The following is a 27,500-nucleotide window of genomic DNA, read 5'->3' on the forward strand; positions in this document are numbered from 1 at the left end:
TTTGAGTTGGTTTACAGAGTCAGGCATTCTGTCAGTACTGATGGATTCCCGCTTTACTGGCAAATGTGTATTGTCTGCTCATTGTCTCTCTGCTCAGTGTCTCTCTGGATTTGAGTCATTTTAACGGATTTTACTGCATTTAAATTTGTTTTAATAAGTTGAAGTTGATTATTTTTTATAGAAAATCCCTTTGGATGTTTTAAGTGAATTGTGGACTTTTTTTGGGGGAATTTTAAGTTTAAAGAATACTGCTATTATCTCTGAGTCTGGCTAACAGGCTTGGGTCTGCTGCATCACCTGGGGCCGAGCTAACTAGCTTGAGCCTACAACATCCCCCTGGAGACTGGGCTTGGAGGCCAACATCCCTCCTGCAGCCACGCTAAATAGCTTGGGCCTGCAACATCCCCCTGGAGTCTGGGCTTGGAAGCCTACATCCCTCCTGGAGCTGAGCTAACTAGCATGAGCCTGCAATATCTCTCTGCAGTAGGGATGCACGATATTGGAAAAACATGCGATATGCGATATACTTGCCGAACATAGCGATATCGATATTATTGCGATATTTAACATGTACCTAAAGAAACTAGACTAAGCAATTTCTGGAGAAATTGTGTGGGAATGCTGAAAGCTGAATGCTAATAGCTGAATGCTAAGCCGAATGCTAATAGCTGAATGCTAATGAAGGAAACAAAGAAACTGTGAAAATTACGAAGTAATTACCTATTAATTACTAGTAATAATAGTAGTAGTAGTAGTCGTAGTAGTCGTAAAAACAGTAGTAGTATTACTGGTAATTATTAAGTAGTAACTTGTAGTTAAATGATTGTGACATTTTATGTAATTGTAATGAACAACAACAAATATAAAACCAAACAAACAAAAGAATATTTTTTTAGTACAATACTGTATGTGTTCATGCAATCTACTACAAAGTTGAGCCAAACTGAAACTAAACTACTTAGATCGATATTTTAGTGCCAGTATTGATCCGGTATCGATACTGTCGAGGTATCAATAATATCGATGACCTAACTTGTTGGGCTAAAAGTCATGGCTTATGGTGTAGTCATATTTAAAAGTGACATCTGATGCTGAACAATGGACACTGGCAAAAAGAATTGTCTGAAACATGGCCTTTGCTGATTGCTAATACTCTGCTGCCACCTGCTGGCCGATTTTGAAACATGGAATCTAATAACTACCAATGGTTGAAGCCACCACTTTCTGTCAAGCTGCTTGTCAAAGCTTTCTCTCTGCTCTTGTGTTAAAAACAACAACAACAACAAAAAAACAAAAAACAAAACAAAAAACACGTGTTTGGGAGTGAAATGCAAAGTATTCAACGTTTTTGGGTTTGAATGTGAATTGCTCATTTCAAATTTTAAAAACTCAAATGGTCAAACAAAAACACTATTGTGAAGATATTTTGTGTCAAATTATTACAAAGGGCAACTATAAAGAATTATACAATGACTACTATATGAAATCAAAGTTGTGTTAAAACATTCCCAACGAGGGATCGAACCATGATCTCCCACAGGCCAATCCATTGCTTTAACCATTCAACTATCATGGACATGTAGATGACAATGACAATACATAGTATTGTATTTAGTAAATTGGTTTAAATTTATATCGCTTAGCATAAATTCACTTCAATGAAATTATAGAATGCATTATGCAATATGGATTAATTTTGAAGAAATAGTTTGTCAAATGACATTTAACGAAACAGATGTTAACTTGTATTATGACGAAACTGGAAAAAATAAAAAAATAAAGAAAAAAAATAAAAGAAAAAAATGTTGCTCCATCCGGGGTTTGAACCGGCGAACCATTCATAGGGCTGTCTTTGCTATACACCTGGCTCAAGTGCCTAACCCCGTGAGCCAACCAGACCTTTGAATTGGGATGTGAAATAATTATTAGTGACAACGATTAGTATTAAATATTGCATTCCTACTAAAGAGCTACCCACACTGTATTCTAACCCAGGTTCTCCATGCGGCAGGCAACTAAGCTATCCACTGACCTAACTTGTCTGGCTCAAAACTCATGGCTTATAGTGTATCTATATTGAAAAGTGACATATGACTACTACTACTACTACTACTACTACTACTACTACTATTATTACTAGTAATTAATAGGTAATTACTTTGTAATTTTCACAGTTTCTTTGTTTACTTCATTAGCATTCGGCTTAGCATTCAGCTATTAGCATTCAGCTTTCAGCATTCCCACACAATTTCTCCAGAAATTGCTTAGTCTAGTTATTCTAGCATTTTATTCTCAACACTTTTTGCAATCAAACTACTCCTACATAATACTTCCGATTTACACCGTTCAAATTTCAACTTGCTGACAAAATTCACGCCTTTCGGGGTATTTATCGTTTGACTCCATATTACTTACAGTACTCACATAATTTAGTGTTAAAGATCAACTTTTCCCTCATTCATTTTTAATGGGACTGACACTGAATTTTTTCTAAGTCCCATTTTCCACGCCCGCATACATACATGCCTACATATATTACATACATACATACAACAGACCATCTTGACCGGCTTTCTGATACTGCTCAGTGGCACAGTTGGGAGAGTGCATGTACAGTAAGCAGGAGGTCGCATGTTCAAACCCCCCCCTCCGACTGTACACTGCACATGTCCGTGGCAATTACATAAACGGATATTAAGTATACCAACTATCATACCAGGAAATGCGTTATACTGACATGATCAAACACATGTGTCCCAAATCAGCGCTGATGACTTTCAGCGTCAGGTGACCCTTTAAATTACAAATACGCCAATTCGCTCTGATGCTCACAGGTCCGATGGCTCACGGGGTTAACGCTTGAGCCAGGTGAATAGCAAAGACAGCCCTACGAATGGTTCGCCGGTTCAAACCCCGGATGGAGCAACTTTTTTTTTTTTCTCTCAGTTTCGTCATAATACAATAAGTTAACGTCTATTTCGTTAAATGTCATTTGACAAACTATTTCTTCAAAATTAATCCATATTGCATAATGCATTCTATAATTCATAGAATCAATTGAACACGTGACCCCATTATTCAGCATATGTCACTTTTCTATATAGATACACTGTAAGACATACTTCTTTTTTTTTTAAAGCTAAAACTTTCGTCTTTTCATTTATAATTCATCCATAATTTTTCATTTGTAATTTACAACCAATTTATCTTTCATTCTTCATTTAACATACATTTTATTGAATGCATTCGTTCAATGACACATTCGCTGCTTCCATTTCACAACACTTCAATGATGGCACCAAGTCTCCTGTGGGTCAGTGGATAGATTGGCAGTGCAGTAGCTCATTGAACAGTAAACAGGAGGTGAGGTTCGATACCAGTCTCAGACTGGTTGAATTTAAACTTCTGTCTTTTCATTTATAATTCATTCATAATTTCTCATATGTAATTTACAGCCAATGTATCTTTCTTTATTCATTTAACATACGTTTTATTTAATGCATTCAATTTAATGTTCAATGACACATTCGCTGGTTCAGCAAGACAACTCTAAATTACATTTCAAAAAACTTCAACCCGGCACTAAGTCTCCTATGGGTCAGTGGGTAGAGTGGCTGTGCGGTAGCTCATTGAACAGTAAACAGGAGGCGAGGGGTTGAAACCAGCCTCAGACTACTTGAATTCCAACTTTTGTCTTTTCATTTATAATTCATCTACAATTGATAATTTCTAATTTACACACAATTTATCTTTCATTGTAATTTGTTTGCCACATATTTAATGCATTCTATTTAATGTTCAATGACACATTCACTGGTTACTAGTAATTAATAATTAATTACTATGTAATTTTCACATTATCTTTGTATTTCCTTCATTAGTATTCAGCTATTAACATTTAGCTTAGCATTCAGCTATTAGCATTCAGCTTTCAGCATTCCCACGCAATTTCTCCAGAAATCCATTGCTTAGTCGAGTTGGGAATATAGAAACCTGTTGCCAGATGTCGAGTTAGCTTGGACATTCTTTACAGAAAAAAAATTGTAAAATAAAAAATTGTAAATAAACATGCCCCTATAAGGAAATTCAGAGGAAAGGGGTTTCTATTTCGTCCCTCCCGACCGCCAGGTGGCGGTGCTGTAACCAGCACGGAATTCCCCTTGTCGCGACAGCGTCATCGAGTAAGAATTACAAAAATGCTCGTACGTGGTTCCGGCTCATGTTGCACCGTATATAAAAGGGAACGTCGCCAGAACACATCCTCTTTAACCTTTCTCGCACAGCGTTATACGCTCCGTGCCGTCGCGAGTAGCCTGTGATCTAGTGGATCGGGGCTGCGAGTGTCTCTCGCCCCGCTTGGCTGCGACGGTTCAGTGCATTTTTTCCTTTCGCGATGGTTACGGATAGACTGGATCTCTCCTGCCATCATTACAAGAGCCACTTTTGCCACCCCTCGGCTGTGACAGCTACAGGCTGGTGCGTGTGAGTTTGATTGTCATCTGTAACGAAAGCCGTTTGGATTGCTTTGGTATGACTTGCTGGTGCGGGTACGGCTAATAGTATCCTCTCCTAGCTTGTTTGGTGTTCGGTTGGAGTGTGTGATTTCAGGCTGACACAACTCTTGCCAGAAGCATCAGCTGCTTTGATGTTGCTAGCTGGCTAGGGTGCTGTTACACGCCGACTGTTTATGACGCCACATAGAGCTGCTCGCTGTGTGTGCGCCCTCTCATCGCGAGGCCGATCCGCCATTTCGGTGCAGCTTCGGCACATCGACCGCGTACATGACACTTCCATCACGTGTGGTCGCTCCTTCCTCACGGTGTCTTGCCGTCGTTGTTGGGCGGAGCTCCGTTTGATTCCGTTGGTGACGGGGCGGCTCGCCTCCTATCCCAAACGACGATAGCAGCATTTCGGCGCGCACTCATTGACTGCGCGGCGATTGCAAGCTGCTATGGAAGATGCCACCAGCTGTAAACACTGTGGAGGCTCCTTCCTGCCGGAAGAAGGCCGCACGGACTGCTGCCTCGACTGTCGCTCAAGGGCTGACGCAGCAGCGGGCCGCCTCCCTGGGGCCACTACGTCGACTGATGTACTGCCGCAGCAGACCTCGGTAACCGAGCTGTGGAGGCCGGCGTTGGGAGTGGAGTTCCCCCCCCCCCGTGTGTCCGTGGCCCCGACGTCTCCTCCGTCAGAGCAGTTTTCAGCTGGCGTGGACGTGGCGCGGAAGGTTATGCTCAGCGCCTTCAAACGTCTCGGGTTGGACAGGTCGGTGTTTTCTCAGCCTCCTTCCGAATGTGGCCTCTCTCCGATGGACCACTCAGAGGCCTTTTGGGTCCCTGAATCTCGTCTGTTCTTGACTGATCTTCAGGCCTGCTGGCTTAAGCGGAGTGTTTTCCCTCGGCTTCCTGCGGATGGACGTGTGCTGATTAATATGCGGTTCCCTGCTCCTATCGGGCTGGGACATATGCCTAAGGTGGAGTATTCTGTTGCTTCACTGATCGTCTCTGCGGAGGAAGCCTTGAGAGAGGATGCCAGGTGCCCTGACAGTCAGTGGCGCCTGACTGATGAACTGGTAACCAGATCATATAACACAGCGGTCAATGCACAGGCTCATCTCCTGCTGGCTCTTTCGGCCGCTAACGCGGCCGGCGAAGTGGAGGAGGTCTCAGCGTTTTGTAGTATGGCTTTGAGAGATTTGTCCCTCCTTGCTCGGGAACAGGGCCAGTGTATGTCTTTGCTCACCCAGGCACGCCGACAGATCTGGCTGGCTCAGTCTCCCTTGCGGGAGACCTCCCGGAGGGAACTGCGACGCCTCCCGGTAGTTCCGGGCCAGCTTTTCAGCTCGGCCGCGACAGGAGCACTTGAACGTACGGTGCGTGCCAATGACTCGAAGCAGAAGTTTGCTAGCCTTACCAGGCCGTTTGTCCCTGCAAGCCCTTGGCGCACGGCGGCTGTGGCAGCCCCCCCTTTGCCGCGGCCTGGACAGACTTTTCGTCATCCAGGGGGTTCCGGGGCTCGTCGGCCCTCACGGAGACAGGGGACGGATGCCCGTGGGGACCGTCCCTCTGAACGAGGCCAACCCAGTCGTCCCCGGCCTGCACGCACTGTACACCATCCCTCCCGGAATCCGAAATCCGGGAGGGCTAGGGATTGAGCCCGTGGGGCCGACAGTCGGTTACTTTTGCTGTCGGCAGCTCAGTTGCTGGGCTGCCCTCGCCTCGGACCCATGGGTGGTTTCAACCTTAACTCATGCGTACAGGATTCAATTCCGACGCCGGCCCCCTCTCTCCAACCGGGTCAGAGAGACTGTCATCAGCGACCCGGTGAGGGCACTGGCTCTGGATCAGGAGCTAGAGGCCCTCCTAGCCAAGTCCGCTGTCGAGGCAGTGGATCCCTTGGCTCATCCAGTGGGATTCTACTCCCCCTACTTCCTCATCCCAAAAAAGACAGGCGGATTCCACCCTATCCTGGATCTGTGGGGGCTCAACCGTAATCTCAAGGTGCTACCTTTCCGAATGCTCACTACGTCGGCCGTGTTGAGGATGGTTGCCCGGGGAGAATGGTTCACCTCAATCGACCTGAAGGATGCTTATTTCCACGTCCCTGTGGCCCATCAGCACAGGAAGTTCCTCCGCTTTGCCTACAGGGGTCGCCACTGGCAGTTCAGAGTGCTCCCATTCGGTCTATCACTCTCTCCCAGGGTGTTCACGCGGGTGGTGAAGGCAGCCCTTGTACCCCTGCAGTCGCGGGGGATGAAAGTGCACCCGTATCTGGACGACTGGCTGATATGCGCACCGTCCAGGGCTCAAGCACTCCGAGAAACGAGCGTGCTTCTGGAACATGTGGCAGATCTCGGCCTCAAGGTCAACCGGGAAAAGTCCTCTCTTGTTCCGTCCCAGAGGACTTTGTTCATAGGGATGTTGTTAGACACCATCTCCATGACAGCTCGGCCTTCCCCACAGAGGGTGGACGATGTGCTGCGCCTCGTCTCTCTCTTCCGGGCCAACGTGAAGCTGCCGTACGTCCAGTTTCTGCGGCTGCTGGGAAATTTGACATCCCTGACGGCCCTGGTGCCGCTTGGCCTGCTGTCTCTGCGGCCTTACAACGGTGGCTGAACAGTTTCCGCCTCAATCCCCTGCAGGACCGTCAAACGTGTCTTCGTGTGGCCAGGCGGTTTGTCGTTGCTCTAGCGCCGTGGCGGCGCAGGTCAGTTCTGGCTCCGGGAGTTCCGCTGGGAGTGGTACCAACACACCGCAAAGTGGTCACTACCGATGCCAGTTTGAGTGGCTGGGGTGCAGTTTGGCAACACAGAACTGCGCAGGGTCAGTGGTCTACTGCGGACAGCTCGCTTCACATCAATGTGCTGGAACTGCAAGCGGTGCATTTGGCCCTAATCCACTTTTTGCCAGATGTGGCGGGGAGACACGTTCTGGTGCGGTCGGACAACACCTCCACTGTGTATCACATCAATCATCAGGGAGGGACGAGGTCAGCCCAGTTACTTCGGGCCGCACAACGTCTTCTCAAGTGGGCTGCTCCCCGCCTTGCCAGCCTGCGGGCGGTGTTTCTCCGAGGCATTGCCAACCAGTCGGCGGATGCCTTGTCCCGCCATCGTCCGCCTCAGGGAGAGTGCCGTCTCCACCCGGAAGTGGTCGACGACGTTTGGAGGCGCTTTGGCAGAGCGGCAGTTGACCTGTTTGCCTCCGAGGAGTCCACTCACTGCCCCCTCTGGTTTTCTCTGAGGGAGAGGAGCAGCCCACTAGGCCAGGATGCGTTTGCACACCCTTGGCCGAGAGGTCTCCTGTATGCTTTTCCTCCTCTCCCCCTCGTTCACCTGACTCTACAAAGGGTCCTTCAGGAGGGTCACACGATGTTGCTGGTGGCCCCCTTTTGGCCGGCCCAGACATGGTTTCCTCTTCTCAGCCGTCTTTGCTCATCCGACCCGTGGCCCCTGCCCGCTCGGCTGGATCTTCTGTCCCAGCAAGGGGGGCAGATTTGGCATCCCGATCCTCGTCGGCTCAGGCTGTGTGTCTGGCCGCTGGAGGGCGTGACTCAGGGTTGACGGCGTGCTCGGCGTCTGTCAGGCACACGATCCTGAATGCCAGGGCCCCTTCCACTCGTTTGCTGTATGCTAACAGGTGGAAGTTGTTTACTGAGTGGTGTGCCAACAGCGGATTGGACCCCGTGACGTGCCCTATTCCGGCTGTTTTGGAGTTCCTTCAATCTGTGTTTGACAAGGGGTGCTCCCCTTCTACTATCAAAGTCTACGCGGCGGCGATTTCGGCTCGCCATGTTACGCTTGATGGCAAATCAGTGGGTTGCCATGGTCTCGTGTCTTCCTTCCTTAAGGGAGCCCTTCGCCTTCGTTCGCGGACCCCGCCTCGGGTCCCCGCCTGGGACCTTCGCTTGGTTCTCGACACACTGTGCAAACCCCCCTTTGAGCCGCTGGCCGAGGTGGAGTTGCGGTGGTTGTCTCGTAAGACGGTGTTTCTACTTGCGATCGCTTCCGCTAAGCGGGTGGGGGAGCTCCACGCTCTCTTTCTGTTAGTCCAGAATGCCTGCATTGGCACCCCAACGACGCAGGGGTCACATTGTGGCCAAATGCGGCTTTTGTGCCCAAGGTTTTGTCGGGCTCCCATGCCAATCGCCCTATTCGCCTTGCGCGTTTCCCCCGACCTCAACGGACGGAGTGGCCGCTCCAGGCCTCTGCTGTCCTGTGAGGGCACTCCGTTCTTATTTGGAGGCTACGACACGCTGCCGTACATCCACCCAGTTGTTTGTGTCTTACGGCGGCCCAACAAAAGGGGCCGCTATTTCCAAACAACGCCTCTCTCAATGGATCGGAGATGTGATTCGACATTTGTATAGAGTCGCTGGTCGCTCCCTTCCGATGGCGGTTCGCAGCCACTCCACCAGGGGTGTGTCTCCGTCGTGGGCTGCCCTGAGAGGCGTGCCCTTGGAGGACATCTGTACGGCTGCCTCGTGGTCGTCGCCCTGCACGTTCTCAAGGTTCTACTGCTTGGATGTCACCTCTCCTCATCCACTGGACGTGGTTCGTGGTCCTGCGGAGGCCCCGTTGTGAGGTACATTTTGCAGGGTCTTCATGACAACGCTGGTATTCGGCGTTCCGTGCTGGTTACAGCACTGCCACCTGGCGGTCGGGAGGGACGAAATAGAACGAAAGTTACGAATGTAACTACGGTTCTATGGTCCCGAACGACCGCCAGCATTGCTTGTCACTCAGAACCCTCGTGTTGGTTTGCACGAGAAAGGTTCTCGAGGATGTGTTCTGGCGACGTTCCCTTTTATATACGGTGCGACGTCAGCCGGAACCACGTACGAGCATTTTTGTAATTCTTACTCGATGACGCTGTCGCGACAAGGGGAATTCCGTGCTGGTTACAGCACCGCCACCTGGCGGTCGTTCTGGACTCATAGAACCGTAGTTACATTCGTAACTTTCGTTTAGAGCTGTCTGATGTCATTCATCAGCGTAATGTGGCATGGGCCAAAGCCAGGAAAAATAATTCTGTCAGTGATTGGTCTATTTTTAGACAACTGAGAAATAAATGTACTTCTTTTATTAAAAAGGCTAAGTCTCAATATTACTTCGTTGTTACATCTGAGAGCCTCAATAATCCACAACAATTTTGGAAAGTGATCAAGGGTTTATCTATGAACAAAGGCCCTCAAGTTCTTCCTACTTTTGTTTTAAAGGATTCAATACAAGATAATGACAGAACTGAGATCTTAAACTGCTTTAATAAGCATTTTCTGTCATCTAGTTCTTTGTTTGACTTCAGAGGAGCTGCCTATTTGCCTCACTACACAAATTCTCAAATGTTTTCTGGAGAACATTTTAGATTTGTACCTTTACTGTACAGCAGGTTCATAAGGCTCTCAAAACTCTGAATCACTGAAAACCTCCAGGACCAGATTTGACTGAGCCTTACTTTTTGAAACTGGCTATGATGTTATTGCAACACCTCTTAAAATACTTTTTAAATCTATCAATTGAAAACAAAGAAATCCCTGCAGTTTGGAAGTCAGCTTTTGTGGTTCCTCTCTTAAAAGGAGGTCACCCAGCTGTTTTAACTAACTACAGACCAATATCAAACTTGTGTGTCTTATCCAAAATTCTTGAATCTCTTGTGTGTGATCAACTTAAGAGTTTCTCTACTCAAATGAACTGCTCTCAAATTCGCAATCAAGCTTCAGGAAAAAGCACAGCATTAAGACTGCTGCTAGAAATGTGGTCAATGATATACTTGTTGCTCTTGATAAAAAGCAGTACTGTGCTGCACTTTTCATTGATCTGTCAAAGATCAATGACCACATAGTTTTAAAGCAAAGGCTCATCAGTCTTGGTCTGTCAGATGATGTAGTCTCGTGGTTCACAAATTATTTGAGTGACAGGACCCAATGCATTAAACATGATGGTTTATGTTCTGAATTTTTGAGTGTTCACAAGGGGTTGCCACAGGGCTCTGTGTTAGGACCCCTCCTATTCATTATGTACATCAATGAACTGGGACAAAGCGTGTTGGATGCCAGTATGCATTTTTATGCCGATGACACAATAGTTTACTCCTTTGGCTCATGCTCTGCTGCTGCTTCTCTGCAGAAAGCTTCTAACATTGTGCAGCACACACTTCTGTAGCTAAAACTGGTCCTTAATGCGGACAAAACTAAACTGATGTTGTTTTCAAATTCCAGGAAAAGTCCACAATTTACCCCCAAAGCGTCCACTCTGGAGGGAAATGAAATAGAGGTGTAGGCCGTGGAGTGAACCCCCAAAAAGTGCCAAGAAAATGAGTTTCGCTCCACTGTCTGGGCACTACTTGTTCAATGCATTTTTTGATAGATAATACCCTTCTGAACTTTGGGTTAAAAGTTCACCCAATGTTTTCCTGCCCCAATTTTGTCACAAGCCAGAAATGCATATATAGGTAAATAACAAAAAACGAAAATCTTGTGCTGCAGTTTTTGGTTGTACAACGTCTTACATTAAATTTGGCAACAGAAAATCATTCCCAGATGTTATAAATACATGTACCTAACATCAGAAACAAGTATTGGTGGTTTGGTGCAATCATGTGAATTTAGATCATTAAATTTGTGCCAAACCCCCCCCCAAAAAAATGCTTCAACTGGAAGTGACACCAGCACACGAATGTTACATTTAGCTATGTTTATGTTTCATATATGAAAACAATTCACAACCTACTACGTAATGAAAGGTACACAAGAAGCAGCATACATCGGCCAAAAATACTACCATGCACCACAAACCTGGAACAAGGCAAAATGGACGAGATGGAAATAGATGCATTCAGAGCCCAGATTATTGTAACATATAGAATATTTATTAAAGTATCAGATTATGTCATCACAGCATGTCATTTATAACCCCTCACCCCTGCCCCACACACAAAAAATATTAAGAAAAAAAAAACATCAAATAAAAATCAAATGTGCATTCACAATAAAACCATGGAACTTCAATGGAACAGCTTTGTTTTTGGCATTTTTTTGTGGAAAAATGGAATACAGACTTTTATTTTTGCTTAAAAAGTGTTAAAATGGAGAGTTAACATCTTGATAATGAAACAAACAAAACGGCAGATTTTACATAGATTTTACAGCCTTGCACTGTAAAGTGTCCTCGTATGCCCTGTGATTTTCCAACCTGATGTTGTACCAGATATGTGTTAGTGTCACTTTCTTGGCTTACGTCAGTAGACTCAGTAGTTGATGTATCTGATGACTGAGGTACCCTGTGTAAAAGTTTGTCAGTTGTTGATAATGTCTCTACAAAAACCATTTCAGAGGTGTTGTTCGAAAGGGGTGTGAAAAACCAGCTGGGGGAAATCACGCCTCAATCTTCGTTTCAGTATATCCTGCCTGAAATAGAAAATTAAAGGGAAAGATGAGCACAAGATACACATATTCACATCACACTAGGGCTGCTCTATTATGGAAAAAAATAATCATCACAATTATTTTGGTAATAATTGAAATCAAGATTATTCAAAACAATTATATTTTGTTCAAATCAAAAAATATTTAAACATTTGAAAATAAGAATTACAATCATATGAAACTATAATTATGTAAGTTGCTTTTGGATCCAACAAAATTCATAATATATTATTATTATTATTATTATTGTTATTATGTTAGCAAAAATTTGAAGTTGGGGTGCAGTGTGTGCAGTAAGCTAGTTTTGACACGGGTGTGTGGTAAAATAACTCGTGTGGGCGTGCCACAACTCAAAATTAGTATTATTAGTGCTGCAGCTATCGAATATTTTGGTATTCGGATATCCTACTGAAAATTCTAGTGAATAATCGTATATTTGGAGAGAAATAAAAATATACCTATAGGCCTACATACTTTCTTGGTCAAAGAACAATTATAAATACAGAAGACAAAAAAAAACACATTTGCATGTAATAATTAACAACCAACTGTTTTTCATTTTTAGAGAATCAATTTTATTTATTATTTTTTTCATCATCTCAGCTGCCTGCAGCAACCCATCTTTAGACAAAAAAGAATTACATTATAAGTGTTATTGTCACATCACCTCTTTTTACAGTATATGCACATCACATATTTACAAGTAAAGTGTTTGTTGAGGTTGGTGAGAGAGAGTTTGGGGGAAAGGGAGGGTGTAGCTGTGACTCTCTATTATGACTCTGATGGGCATAGCTAACCCGAGTTTGGTAACCACTGTTGGATTCACTCGATAAATCATTCAGCAGCTCGCGTTTTTACTAAACTATAACCTTAAAACTTAACCTAGCAACAAATTATTTTCAACCCTATACTAAATATCGGTCACATTAATAACAGAAATGAGCACTCCTGTGTGTAGCACATACCTGCCGACAATGTTTCTGCTTTGGCGAGATGATCCCTCTTCCGTGTGCCTTCCGATCCCAGACGAGTATACTTGGAAAAATTTTTTTACAAATGATGCAGATGGTTGGAAGGACGGGGCCAGCTGAAGCGATGGGCAAACCTGAACGGGAAAGAAGTTTTTTCCCCACTTTCTTTTTAACTTTTTTCTCCTTTCGCTCTTCTTCGCTCTCCGACGTTGTGGTCGCCATTTTTGATATGCGGTTGCTATGGTGAGGAGAAAGCAGCAACTACGTGATTGGCTCATGTGACCTAAATCACACCACTACCGACCTAATGGCGCTACGCCCACACCAGAGATCACTGCGCCTCATCGCAAAATAGTGCTGGGGTTTCACCACCGAAAAAACAAAATTGGCAGGTTTTCAGAGGGTGAACACGGATTCTTACTTACTACTAATAAATCTATTTTATGAAGTAAAGATTATTTAGTGCCCCTGGTAGTGGAGCGAAACTGAACGAAAACGTGTGCGACTTGACGGCCTAGTAGTTCATTCGTACAATTATCTCGGTATTTTGCTTGATGACACTTTGACTTTTAAACCCCATGTTGAGAACCTGGTGAAGAAACTCAAACTAAAACAGGGTTTTTTATTTCGGAATAAATGTTTTTCTTTTGAGGTCAAAAAGCGCCTTGTCACTGCAACTTTTTTTTTTTTTTTTTTTTATCTGTTTTAGATTATGGAGATGTGTTGTATATGAACGCTTCAGCTCAGTGTCTGAGTAAGATTGACTCCAAATAAGGTATGGATGACAAAGGGGATAGAAAATGCATGTAAAAAGAAAAATATTTTATATAAAATATTTCTTAAAACAAGAACTATGGAATCTGAAACAAAGTATAAGACCTATAAAAACAAATTATTAAATATTATACGTATAAGGAAGAAAGATCATTACCATGCATTACTAGAGCAGAATAAAAACAATATGCAAGAAATATGGAAAATACTAAATGATGTAATTAAAAATAGATCTAAAAAAATAAATTATCCAGAATATTTTATAAAAGATAAAGACAGTGTAATCGAGAAAATTTCAGACATAGTCAATAACTTCAATGAATATTTAGTTGATGTGGGTAGTAATTTGGCAAATGAAATTCCAGATACAAGAAATAAACATGAAATAGATAAGTACGTTGTAAATAATTCATCCACTATGTTCTTAAATGGTGTTAATGATATTGAAGTATTAAATGTTGTAAAAACATTAAAAAATAAAAAGTCTACCGACTATTTTAATATTGATATGACACTGGTAAAAAGTATTATAGAATATGTTGTAAAACCTTTTACATATATTTGTAATTTGTCTTTCCAAACTGGTATATTTCCATCAAAAATGAAAATAGCAAAAGTAATTCCTATTTACAAAAGTGGTGATAGACATATATTTAGTAACTATAGACCAATATCATTGTTGCCACAGTTCTCAAAAATTCTAGAAAAATTATTTTTATATAGACTGGATAATTTTATTGAGAAACATAAGATTTTGAGTGAATATCAGTACGGTTTTAGAGAAAAACGGACCACCTCAATGGCAGTCATGGAACTTGTAGAGGAAATAGCTACCAACATAGACAATAAAAAATTTACTGTTGGGATATTTATGGATCTAAAGAAAGCATTTGACACCATAGACCATTCTATATTAATGAATAAATTAGTGAAATATGGTATAAGAGGCTTAGCATATAAATGGATAAAAAGTTATTTGGATGATAGATATCAGTATGTGCAGTTTAATAATACAAATTCAAAACAACTGAAGATTACTCATGGAGTTCCTCAGGGGTCTGTGCTGGGCCCTAAATTATTTATATTGTATATGAATGATATCTGTTGTGTCTCGAAAATACTCAAGAGTGTCTTGTTTGCGGATGATACAACTTTCTACTGTTCTGGAGACAACTTGAAGCAGCTTCTGACTACTGTGGAGTATGAATTAAGTACAATAAAAAATTGGTTTGATATGAATAAATTATCATTAAATTTAAATAAAACCAAGTTCATAGTTTTCGGTACTAGACCAATCACTCATCAAGTTAAAATTATGGTGAATTTAATTGAAATAGAAAGGGTGTATGAAAATAAATTCCTTGGAGTAGTTATTGATGATAAATTATGTTGGAAGCCACACATAGAAAATGTTAAAAGGAAAATGTCAAAAATCATAGGGATACTCTATAAAACCAAGGAGGCCCTGAATATGAATTCACTATATACATTATATAATACATTATTATTACCATATTTGACCTATTGTGTGGAAATTTGGGGAAATACATATAAAACAAATACCGACACTGTTTTTAAATTGCAAAAAAGAGCCATAAGGATTATTAATAGATCAAAATATACAGAATCAAGACATCCACTATTTATTAAATTAAATACAATGAAATTTTATGACTTGGTTGAGTTTAAAATAGCACAAATAATGTATAAAGTATACAATAATCTACTCTGCCACAGTACTCAAAAGTTGTTTGAAATTAGAAACTGTCCTTATGAGATAAGGGGTACAAGTGTATACAAAAAACCCAAAACAAGAACAAATATTAAGCAAAGGTGTGTCTCCGTTAAAGGAGTTAATTTGTGGAATAACTTGGGAACTGACCTGAAAAGATGTAATTCACTTGTTGAATTTAAAAAAATGTTTAAAAGTAAAGTTCAATATTATTATTTAAATCAGATGAGTTAAGAAGATTGTAGAAATGATTTATTCGTTTACTTATTTTTCTTTGATGTATTGATATGAGTGTAATGAAATTTGTATATGTGTGTTACTATTGTGTATTTTTTCTTTTTCTATTTATTTATTTATTTATTTTTTTTATTTTTTTATTTATTTATTTTTTATACGAGTAGGATTATATTTTCTTTTATTAAAATGTAATTTATTATAAATAAGTGATAGGATATGAAGAATAAGGGGTAGGACTGGATAAGTTTTCAACTTCTTCCTACTCCCTTGAACATATACATCGATATTTATTGGATGTTTCTTTTATTTTTTACTTTTAACTTTCTTTGTTTGTTTATGTGTTTATATAATTATATATGGATATATGCATATGTTCAATAAACTTCAAACTTCAAACTTCAAACTCTGTATATCATGCTACTTTGAGGTTTGTTAGAAATTGTAGAGCATTGACCCATCACTGTGAACTGTGTTCTCGAGTGGGATGGCCTTCTTTGTCAACCAGGAGGTTGACTCACTGGTACACATGCTTGGATTGCTGCCCTCTTATATTTGTAATCTAGTCACATTGAAAGGTGTTGATTCTTATGGTCTGCGTTCTAATGATCTTTTGTTTCTCTCTGTTCCATTTGCCCGCACTGAGCTGGGGAAAAAGGCTTTTGTTTTCTCTGCCCCTTCTGCATGGAACATGTTGCAAAAGGACTGGAAACTAACGATTTCATATCTTAATAACATCAACCATTCACTCATATGTGGCTGGTGAAAAAGTCTTAGTCTCTGAACGCACTTTGTATTTCTCTAGAGCAGGCCTTGTTCGCGCCAACTTCTGCATCTCAAAATACCATTAAACATGTCACTATTTACTTTTTAACTCTAAAAATGAAAAGCACACACAAGCAATTAAGAGCCACAGGTGTTAATTTAACCTTTTTATACCTTGATAACCTTTTGATTTTAATGATGTAAGACAGTGTGAGAGGTAGAAGGCATGCAGCTTTCCTACAGTATTGCATTATGATGACTGCTCATAACAGTGGCATTTTGAATTACCTGCTGCTGAACCAGGGATGGGACAGCCGGTCTGCTATGTTGTTGTGGCATTTGGGAAGTGAGGCGCATCTGTTGCTGCTGCTGCTGGTGTTGCTGCTGGAGTTGTTGTGTGAGATGTTGGTGCTTCTGTGCCAAGGCTGCCTGCTGCATATGCTGCAGATGGAGCTGGGCCAGATTGATTTGTCCTTGATTTTTACCATGTTGACCTTGGCCTGGCGAAACGGGAGCACCACCAACCAGCATACTAGGTGGTTGTGCAGGTGGCGGTGGCTTCTCGATTACCAGATTACCTAGAATTAGAAAAGGTCAGGTTTACATGGAGCCTTAGAATTAGGGCTGGGTTAAACGATTCTATTTGTAATCGATTAATCAAGAAAATATTTTTTCGATGCATCGATGAATCTAACGATTCACTTTTAAATGCGATTCGATTCGATTCCGATTCGATTATCGATTCTCTCCCTATAATTTGACCTCTATAGCAATTAATGCCAATTTATCTCCATGAGTAAAACACAATTTTCTTCTTTCCAATATATTTTTATTCAAGTTCAAAAATGAATTTTATTGAACAATACGACAAAGTGCACACAGCTCTAATGCAATGGAATCCTACAATAAAGGAATAATAAAATTAAGCTCTCTTAACAACTAAAACTGCAAAAGCCACAATCTGAACCAAAATATTATCAACATTTAAAAAAACCAAAAAAAAACCAACTAATAGCAGTGGTGAGGGCTGCAATTTTCAAAACACCACAGCTCCACCACCACTCTCACGCTTTCCGTCTGCATCTGCTCAGGTGTGTGTGTGTTGTAGTCATGTGTTGTGTTGGAGTGGATGTTCGCATCTCAACATGCTCAGCTGTCAGGCTTGCCCCTTTTTTTTTGTTGACTATATTTCCAGTCACTGAAAAAAGCCTTCCATATGGCGTGGATGTTGCTTGTTTATTAACTCTTTGACTGCCAGCCATTTTCGGAAAAGGTAACCCCGATACTGCCAGCTGTTTTACAGAATTTTACCGATCTTTCAAGCTCCACAGAAAATGTTGTGTTAGGACTATGGAAACGCGGATACTACCAAATGAAAGATTGAAGTCTCATCTTTCATCTAAAAAAAAAAGTTTGTTTCTACCTTATTCGGATCTTCAGTAATCAACAATAGAAAACACCTTCGTTTCACCCAAATCCTCTATTTTCTTCCAAAATACGGAGAAATCAAGCTTTTTGTGAAACGATGTTATTTCATGCACTCTAGTGAATTTGGCACTTTTTTTTTTTTTTGCATGATTGATTCTACAAACACCTAAACTTCTATAAACACTACCCCAACAATAAAAAATGTTTTTTGATTGCAAAATAACAGTTTATTTACATGCAACAGTAGCAATCCAAACAAACAATTTGGAAAACTCTTTGCAAACTATTTACACGTGCGCAACAGTTTTTGTCAGTCTGCTGCATGGACTGATTTGCGTAGAGGTTGGTATGATGAACGATGTGCTGGAGAAGTTCATCCGTGATGAAGAGCTCCAGGATGTCAGCTGGCAGGTGGGAATTCAGCTCTGCTGCAGCATCCCTTGGTCCTGGTTTTGCAGCAAAGGGGAAGATGGTTGGCTGCCAGCCGAATTCATCAACTTCAAGCCAGCCAGAATCTTTGGGATCTGCAAATATACATTTCAATATCATATATTATTTTAGAGCACTGTGATGCAATGTGTGTGTGCATGTTTACCTTTTTTTCTTGGATGTATTGGTTGATGCACATTCTGTAAATTATAGAAGACGTTTACCATCAAATATTTTATTAGTGCTGTGGAGAATCTCTTTTTTTTTTTCTTTTTACCTTTGTTGTGCTCACTGTGAGAAGGGTCACTTTGAGTAGGAGCTGAAAGAAATATATACACAATTACAATACTATTGAAAGACTTTCCTTTTATTGTTGCGGTGTATTGAAAAAGTTTTTTTTTTTTACCTTTCTTTGTCGTAGAACCAGCGGTCAGACGTTGCTGTGAGCACGATCTATAAAATATACATTCACGTTTGTATAGGTAATGTTTTAGTGTATATCAGCACATTTACACACGCTGCTAGCAGATCGCCCGAAAAGTAATCTTACTAGCAATCTCTTAGCATGTTAGCGCTTACCTTCACGTTCTTTGGAAGACTGTCCAAGACTGTCTTGCATCGGACCCATAGTAGTCGTCATCGTCCGATGAAACGTCATCTGTGCAGACGTGCTCGGTTGTGCACCACTTTTCTCCGGTGTTAGCATCGCTAGCCGGTGGGGCCTTAGGACGTTATTAGCATCGCTAGCCGGTGGGGCCTTAGGACGTGGTCGAAACGGCCGCGTCACCGCTTCAACTATGACTTAACTCCGTCATCACTGTGCTCTTGAGCATTGGTCGATGCTTTTGAGCTTTGAAAATAAGGATCAAGCGTGAGCTGATTGCCATCTGTAGCCTTTTTGACTCCCTTAGCCAAGTTAGCCATTCTCTCCCCCTCAACACTCTAGCTCCGCCTCTCTTCTTCTACTGTTGTCTCCTACCCGATCTTGTCCAAAAGACTCATCACAGCCATCTAGTGGCCAGGAATACTCATTATAGTAACCTGATCGGCTTGATACTTGGAGTACAGCTGCCCAAGGCTTTCCTCCACCCGTTTCCATAAAAAAACATAGTAGACGTCAATTAACGTCTATGGCGGCCAATCCTAAGATTATACTGAACGTCTTTAAACGTTTATGGCGGTCAAAGAGTTAATAGACAGAAAAAAAAAAAAAAAGTTTACGTCTATTTGAAGAGTGTGTGTCTGTGTCAATTAAAAAAAAAGTGACAAGCAACAAGCGAGTGTGTTAGGGCTGTGTGTTTGCGTGTGTTCAAGTGGGCAGTGGGTACATGTTCTGTGTGCGAGGCTGGAGCACAAGTTACGTGGTGCAGTTTGGATGAATGACGGGGTTACTCATTGCCAACAAGGAAAGAAAAAAAAAGTTGAAAACTTACGATGTCTTCTCCACACAAGAAGCTCCCGGGTGCCTCCTCTTAATCGCGGTTGTGCTTTTATGGTATGCCAAGTACTTTGCATTTTTAGGTGTAAAGTACTCCCATACTTCGGACGTCTTATTACGAGGTCGTTTCTTCTCCCCGGACTCGCTGCTAATCAATGGTGCGGTCGCTGCTATTTTTTGATTCAATAACTGTATGCCTTCGCGCTGCACACAACGGAAGAAAAAAAGGAGGCAATTCCGCTTCTCAGCTTCCGCGTCATCTATCTATTAGAAACAACAGACACATCATTGTATTGTGTCATTGCTAGCTTGCTTCACACTTCGACAAAAAAAAAAAAAAAAACTCCACTCTTTCTCCATTTTTGACCCGGCCCCTGCCGGTAACGTAGCTTGCTTGTCATGTCTTCCGGGTATCCGCAAACCACAACGATCGTTGCCCTCCATTGCTACACTGTAATTGTGCACAATATACGTGCATTGTACGTTCTGCTTTATTTATTTATTTATTTTTTTTGCGCCCTGTGTTTTGTCTGCAAGGTAACGTATATTTGGTGGCCCAGACATTGCGCGATGGCGCCAAAAGTGACGCATCGACGTGCATTTTTTGCGTCAACGTATTTTTTGCGTCGGCGTCATCGATGACGTCGACGCGTTGTCCCAGCCCTACTTAGAATGAAAGTGAATTACTAAATGGAATGAAAATTCTCCACATAAACATCTCAATTGAAAAAAAAACAGCTAAATGTGATTGAAATTTAATTCTAGTTTAGAGGAGTGGTAAATTCCTTGTGCCAATCCTAACAGACATCATGCGTAACGGTAAGACTCACAATTGCAATTGGAAATTTCTGGCATCATATGCGAATCATGCCCCATACCTAGATTTACCACATTTTTGGCCCAAAAGGTTGGATCACAGAAAAATCGCACATCTCCATTGGACACAGGCACTGGCTCTAGTCTTGCCTTAAAGAGCTGGCGGAGCTGGAATAGTATCTGTAAATACACACACAGAGAACAAATTTGTTTACCTGACAGCACAATCCCATTATAAGTTTCTTCCTTGGCCACTGCACCATTCCTCTACAGCAGCCATGGATAACTGGTAGCTCCCGGGCCACGTGTCGCCCACGCCCACACTCATAAGTGGGAGGTCCGTCATTCTTTTTTTTTTTTTTTTTTTTTTTTTTTTTTTATATTTTCTGCACCGTAGAATTTAGCTGTGTAGTCTCCTCTCTTGTATAGTTTTTTTATTCAACATGGTGGTCTAGCTTGTATCTAAAACCAATTAACCAAATGCCTCCGCGTTGAATGGTAGTTGAGTGTAAATGCTTTTAAATCCAGGTTAAAAACGCTTTTTTCTCATACCTTTAATTAGGGAATTTTAAACGGCTTTAATTCTGTTTTTTTTCTTCTTTTTTAATAATTATTTTTATTATTATTTTACATTTTTTACATTAAATGTTTTAAAGTTTGTTGAATAATGTTTTAATATTGTCATTGTATGTTTTTTTTGTTTTTTTATAGTAAATTTTGTAACCTATTATTTATTTATTTATTTATTTTTTGAATGTTAACTATTGTTTGTTGATGTTTGTGTTGTCTTTTCTTGTGTAAAGCACATTGAGTTGCCTTGTGTATGAAATGTGCTATACAAATAAACTTGCCTTGCCTTGCCTTGCCTTGCCCTGCCCAGTGGCGCCAACTACGGAAGCCCAGCGGCGCAACACCGCAGTCCCAGCAGCGCGAAAGATGTATATTGAAATGAATAGAGCAGTCAAATTGATGGGTGCGGAGGTAAAGTAGTCCATCCATCCATTTTCTTAACTGCTTGCTCCTCACAAGGGTCGCGGAGGTGCTGGAGCCTATCCTAGCTGGCTTCGGGCAGTAGGTCGGGTACACCCTGAACTGGTTGCCAGCCAATCGCAGGGCAGAGGTAAAGTAGTAATTACTCCTAAACATTTGTCTACTTTTAATACAATAAAATGGCAGTGCAGTAATGATATATATATATATATATATATATATATATATACAGAGAAAGATAAAGTCAAAAAACACAGAATCCTGCTCGAAACCTCTCACTCACTTCAACGTTTGAGTGATTTCCATCAGGCCGCAGGCTGAGATGCCCACGCTACAGAACACAGCGGAGGAGGGCTACATTTGTCCCCAGAGCGGTAAATCTCTTGAGCAGTGACCCCTCCTTGCCCAAACTGTGATGGACTGACTGACGGAACGCATGTAGCATTTCAGTGTAAAGCACAGAGCACTTTCTTTGTTGATATAGTTTTTATTGTTAGTTAGCTGGAATGGTTTTATAGCTGTAGTATTTATGTATGTTTTTTATGTTTATTGGTAGAATGCCTGTGTGTTTTTTGTTTGTTTGTTTTTTTAACTGCTCGTATGCCATTGAATTGACCCTCTGGGATAAATAAAAGTGTTTTTGAATTGAATTTGAACTGAAAATGACCAGGAACATTGTTGATCTATGTAAACAGAGTAACAACAAATCCAATTTTGAGAACAGTCAAAATGACGGCTCTGGGAGATCGAGTTTAAACCGCTGGTTTTCCACGACACTGCACTGTCGAAGGTCCTCCCATATAAGCAATAGTCCCCTCCATTGTAAGTTTCTCATCACTGCTCTACAATGTTTCATGAAAATCATTTGCATCATGTTTGCATTATGATGATGATTAATTTATCAATCTCATAAATGGGGATACTTGGCATATGCTCTGCCATTAATCCCTTATTATTGGTGCAGGAAGCATAATGTACACAGAAAATGACCAAGGTATTTTTTCTCATGATCTCCTACATAATTGTTAACATTATACATCTTAACATGCTGTTCAACAACATACCGGCCTCTTGCTATAAAGCAGCGCTGTACTGCTGCCAGTCGAGATGGCCCATTGGCAGAAGTTCAGCACGTGGTGGATCTGCTGGGCAAGCTGGGTGGTATCCTTATGCTGGGCTATCAGCCTCGTACTGCGCTCTTTGCTCACAGTCTGGACACAAGTGTGAATATTTCAAAATAAAGTTACTAAAATGGTCACACAGAGGGTTAGAGCAGACAGCTCCATTTTGACCCAAAAAACAAAACAAGAAAAAACAAATAAAAGACCTGAGCCCTTGTTTGTTCAAATACATAGTATATAGAAAAATAAACAAGAGTTTAACAGGTAAATTCTCCTTACCTCCAGTTGCTGGAGTAAAGACTTGCCCTTTTTGTTAATCTCATTTATCAGCGTAAACACTGCAATCTTGATATCGTGTTCAACCTTCTTATGGGATTCAGTCAGCTCTTTTAACCTGAATTTAAAAATCACACACATTCAAAGAACTTGGGTAACCTATGTAATTCTTCTTTAGCCAGGTCACTATCAAGAGTTACATACACTCACCTGTTTTGTAATTGAGATACTGAATAATGGACATAGTTTTTCTTCTCCTGCAGTTTGGTCACAGTTGATTCAAGGATGCGTTTGTGGTCATTAAAAGCGTCCTCCAGGAACTGATATCTGAAAATAGAGGTGGGCAATGTGGGCAAATAAATGTATCTCAATTATTTTTTTTCAAATTGTCCCAATAATTATATTCTGACGATGTAAAAAAACAAAAAAAACAAAAAAAAACTGTAAATTTGGTTCCCGTGGCATTTGGGGATAGATAGTTTTAATTTCAAAAGTGCTTCAAACTTCTTCTGCAAAACATTGCACAATGTGATTGGCAGCTTAAATAATGGAAGGGGGCTACAATTTTTCATCAGTGTTAGTGTGCTACTACTGGCAGGGACACGTAGGACCATGCACTTCCTAACCAGATATCAAAAAATGTTAAATATGGACAAAATACATGCATATGTGCAATATTGTGTTCTATTGCTATAAAAACATGGAACCTACCAAAAGAAAGATGAGTCTCTTTTTTTATCAGGGAAAAAAAACATGTTTCTATCTCTTTCCGTTTTGCAGCAATTAGCATTAGAATATAGCTGTTTCAGCATACTGTAATTGACACATCTATTTAGAATTGTGAGTAAATTAGCTTTTTTTTCAACATGGAACTGATTGAGCTCTTTTGCTCTGCTGCCACGTGCTGGCCATTTGTCTAATAACTACTGGATTTTTTTTGCAGTTGAGAGGCTGAAGCCAAAGTCTTATGCGTCTAGCATTAAAAAAAATAAATAAATAAAAACGTATAAATACGTCTTTGGGAGGCTTAAAACGCTGAAAATAGAACATATTTATACGTTTTGGGGAGCAAATGAGTTAACAAGTATGCCCTCTATTTTCATAGATAACTTGAATGACTGAAAGTACAAAGTACCAAGTACCTATGATCCTTGTGCTCGAGCAGCTGGCAGTCCCGGCAAGTCAAAGTGTCACAGGTCTCACAAAAAAACTTGAGAGGCTCTTGCTTGTGGATGGGACAAAAAACGGGCCTCTGTCCGGATGCACACACAGACTCTGGGAACGAACACAATAGAGAAGACACTGGTGATTGAACTGGTGATATAAATGTTGAAAATTGCAATTGTTGACAAAACCCTTTCCACATTTTGTTTACATAAGTATTTATTTAATCTTTAAAGGGGCTGTCTGCCAGATTCACTCGGGAAAATGCACTTTTTAAATACAGGATGTACACGCTTTAACTTTCTCTCAGTCTACACATCTATGTTTTTGTTCATCTTTTGTGGTAATTTCGTCCTAAACCCCCACCTCCCCAGCTTGTATTTTGCCGTTTTGTGTTTGTTTTGTTAACAGCGGGACGTTTCACACACGTAAGCTTCTGTGAGTGAGTGAGTGAGTGAAAAAAAAAATTAAATCCGTGCATGCTTTCAAATTGCCGCGGGAGTGACGTCACGCAGCTGACACGTTCGCCCGGCCCCGTTTGCGACACGCCACCCCACCGCTTTGCGATTGGCTGGAGGGTTGTAAATACTGTCTTCCCACAGAAACGTCCCACTGTTTACAAAACAAACACAAAATGGTAAAATACAGGCTGGGGGGGGGGGTGCGGGTTTAGGACAAACTCATCAACAGAAATGAAGCCAAGCCCTGATCTGTAAATTGAGAAGTAGTTTGATTGTTTAAATCCTGTATTTAAAAAGTGCCTTTTCCAGAGTGAAACTGGCAGACAGCACCTTTAATCTCTATACTAATCAGTGATTTTATTTGACTTTTTAGTTGTGTTGACTTCTAAAGTTTTATACTACCATACGGTGGCCTTAAAACTGCGAGGATGTCATACTCTGACATTTTGATGTTGTTGCTACCCTACAAATTACCCAATTAAATTGCAACTATTTGGGTGTGAACATTGAAGGTTCAATTAACATTTGTGACCAGTCCTTACCAGAAGCAGTATCAACATCCTCCTTCGTTCGAATCTTGTGGTCTTTGGTTATTTTGACCCTCTGGTGAGCCTCCACACAGGTCTTACACAGCCATTCACCACAGTCCACGCAAAAGCCTATGGTTCCAGCATTGTCCTCACAACTTGTGCATACCTTGAAAAGACAATAGTCAGGTCAGACACAGACAGTAAAACAGCTGCATTAATACAGCAAATAGCTGGCATCGGGCCAAAACCTCATAAGTCACAATTTGGTAAAATAGTTCCCCCTGCCTAAAATCTATACTATTGGTCATCCCAAACGTGTCGGTGTTATTTTTACAAAATATTCACCAAACTAAAGTGTTGAAATGGCTTACTCTGCCGAAGGGTTTAATGTTAAAAGTTGAACAAACATGCAATTTTTGTGGTCTCCTGAAAAGTGACGATAATGGAGGGACAAGGATTTCTACTGTTTACTTTGATGTGAGTATAGTGTTAATATCAATCACCTTTAGCCAGCTTAATTTGCAGAAGAGTCCATATCACTGTCGGAACAGCAGTTTTAGGACTAGTACTCGAATGGCGTAATTGACAGGATAACTGATACTACAGAGCTCCGGACATTGATATCACACATCCCACAATGTACGTTAGCGCCACCATTCTGGCAGGATAGAAATAGTATTTGCTACTTTGAGTAAACAGCAAACGCCACACTTTTACAATGATAGACAGCTGTTGTGGACTAGGTGCCACAACAAGAAGAGGCAAAAGAAGGAGTGAGCATCCTACTGGCTACCAAAAGAGGAACCAATGCGTAGCCAATGGATTATAGCAGCCATAAAATGTGTGAAGAACAAGATCATCGTGATGGATATCACCTGTGCAGCAATCGCTTCGTACCAGGTGAGTAAGTTACTGAATAAGTTAGTCGTGTAGATGTAGCTTGATTTTAGTTTAAATTAAATGAAGGCGAAACACATGATTGGCCACTTGGCACACGGCAGCTGAACCAGCAGATGTTAACCTGTGTGAAGCTAGCCTACCACTCACAAAATGTGGTGAAAATACTCTGTGCTGCTACAGTTTAATATATATTACAGAATCAGCAAAATAACACTTTGAAACTGCTAACTTAAGATGGCATTTTGACCACACATAAAAGGGGAAATAAATCTAGATTGTAAAAACTTGTAAAGCCCTTCTATGATCACGTTTGCAAGCACTCACCACTGTAAATGAGTGGGCAATTCCATGTAAATGTTTAATAAATCCTCTGATTTCAGCCTCTCAACAGTAATTCTGTCATTTTTGTAGTCCTTCATGAAAGCAGGCTGATCATCTTTTTGTAGTTAATCAAAAGACATTTGCAATCAACTGCTTTCACTTCGAAAAACGATCAAACCAGTAACTGAACCAGTTTCAAAAAGGTTGGTAAGATACCAAACAACAAAAAAATAGTTAAATCCTCACTGTGCACATTTGTTTTGTTTTTTTTAACTGAACTGAAACATTACAAATACCACACTGGCTCCATGCAACAGCAAATATTTTGAATTGCTGTTTTATACTTTCACATTTGGTATCTTGACTTATCAAAGCCTTGAGATCTATACAGAAGACACTTTCTGTCTCTTATTTGTGGCCCTGGGGGTGGGGTGATCCTAGGGGTGAGAGGGATTTGGAAATCTCAATCTGAGAGGATCAGGATTATTGTAATCCAATCAAGCAAAATTTCAAAATACCGGGATATAATATCCGGATCAGGAAAGTGGGGGATTTGGAAATCTGGATTAGTTTAATCTGGATTTAAATTTTGAAACACTGGCCCCAAGCCTCGGTGTGACCTAATTACTCAATGGTACAACAACAACAACAACAACAACAACAACAAAAGCATGGGGGGTGGACCGAGGCAGGAAGAGTCAAAAGCATTTAGGGAAATGAGGCACTCTCTCCTCAATGTCGTCATTTGATGGAAACGTCTACTAAAGATGACATCACGTCATTGAAACATCAGAAATGCACGGTCTGCGTGCCTCAATTACAATTTGGTGTGTATAAAAAACAATTTTTTAAAAGAAATATTTTCCTGATCAGTTTTTTTGCACCGAAGACAGTGGTCCTATTTATTTTGCCCTTTCTGTTAGGCAGCATTTTTCACAGCCCCTCTGCACGGAGGAGAAGTTGTCGCTGCTGGACAGTCTGCGCTGGTGAGCTGGATGGATGGCGCTTATGGAGTGGACTGTTCTCAGCGTTATGGCCGTGATATTCCTCGAGGGACAGTGTCGGTGTCTGGCGGTTGCGCTCATACAGCTGCATGCCTGCACCGGTACGGTTTCTGATGGGGGAGTGTCGGGGCCATCCGACTGCCCCACCGTGCACCTGCTTGTGTTTTTTGTGCCAGGAAACAGGCAGCATTTTTCACAGCCCTTCTGCTCGGAGGAAATGTTGG

General features: G+C 41.4%; 1 protein-coding gene and 1 long non-coding RNA gene across 6 annotated transcripts in view; both read right to left on the bottom strand.

Moving 5' to 3' along the window:
* Window positions 1-27,500, bottom strand: part of trim33 (tripartite motif containing 33) — an 81,637-nt gene that overhangs the window by 31,495 nt on the left and 22,642 nt on the right. For all 5 annotated transcript variants that reach the window (XM_077515098.1, XM_077515101.1, XM_077515103.1 and 2 more), the window contains exons 3-9: window positions 25,064-25,217; window positions 24,039-24,171; window positions 23,107-23,223; window positions 22,900-23,014; window positions 22,564-22,710; window positions 20,572-20,689; window positions 16,687-16,976 (exon numbers count right to left, since the gene is read on the bottom strand). In XM_077515098.1, the coding sequence (XP_077371224.1) occupies window positions 16,687-16,976; window positions 20,572-20,689; window positions 22,564-22,710; window positions 22,900-23,014; window positions 23,107-23,223; window positions 24,039-24,171; window positions 25,064-25,217 (1,074 nt within the window). The remainder of the gene's footprint in view (window positions 1-16,686; window positions 16,977-20,571; window positions 20,690-22,563; window positions 22,711-22,899; window positions 23,015-23,106; window positions 23,224-24,038; window positions 24,172-25,063; window positions 25,218-27,500) is intronic.
* Window positions 17,003-20,563, bottom strand: LOC144014816 (uncharacterized). Its single transcript, XR_013282576.1, has 5 exons — window positions 18,835-20,563; window positions 18,662-18,708; window positions 18,533-18,574; window positions 18,422-18,455; window positions 17,003-18,350 (listed from the first exon to the last, which is right to left on the bottom strand). It is a non-coding gene; the product is annotated as an uncharacterized LOC144014816 (long non-coding RNA).

This window comes from Festucalex cinctus, chromosome 2 (genome assembly GCF_051991245.1).
Source record: "Festucalex cinctus isolate MCC-2025b chromosome 2, RoL_Fcin_1.0, whole genome shotgun sequence".
Lineage (NCBI taxonomy): Eukaryota > Metazoa > Chordata > Actinopteri > Syngnathiformes > Syngnathidae > Festucalex > Festucalex cinctus.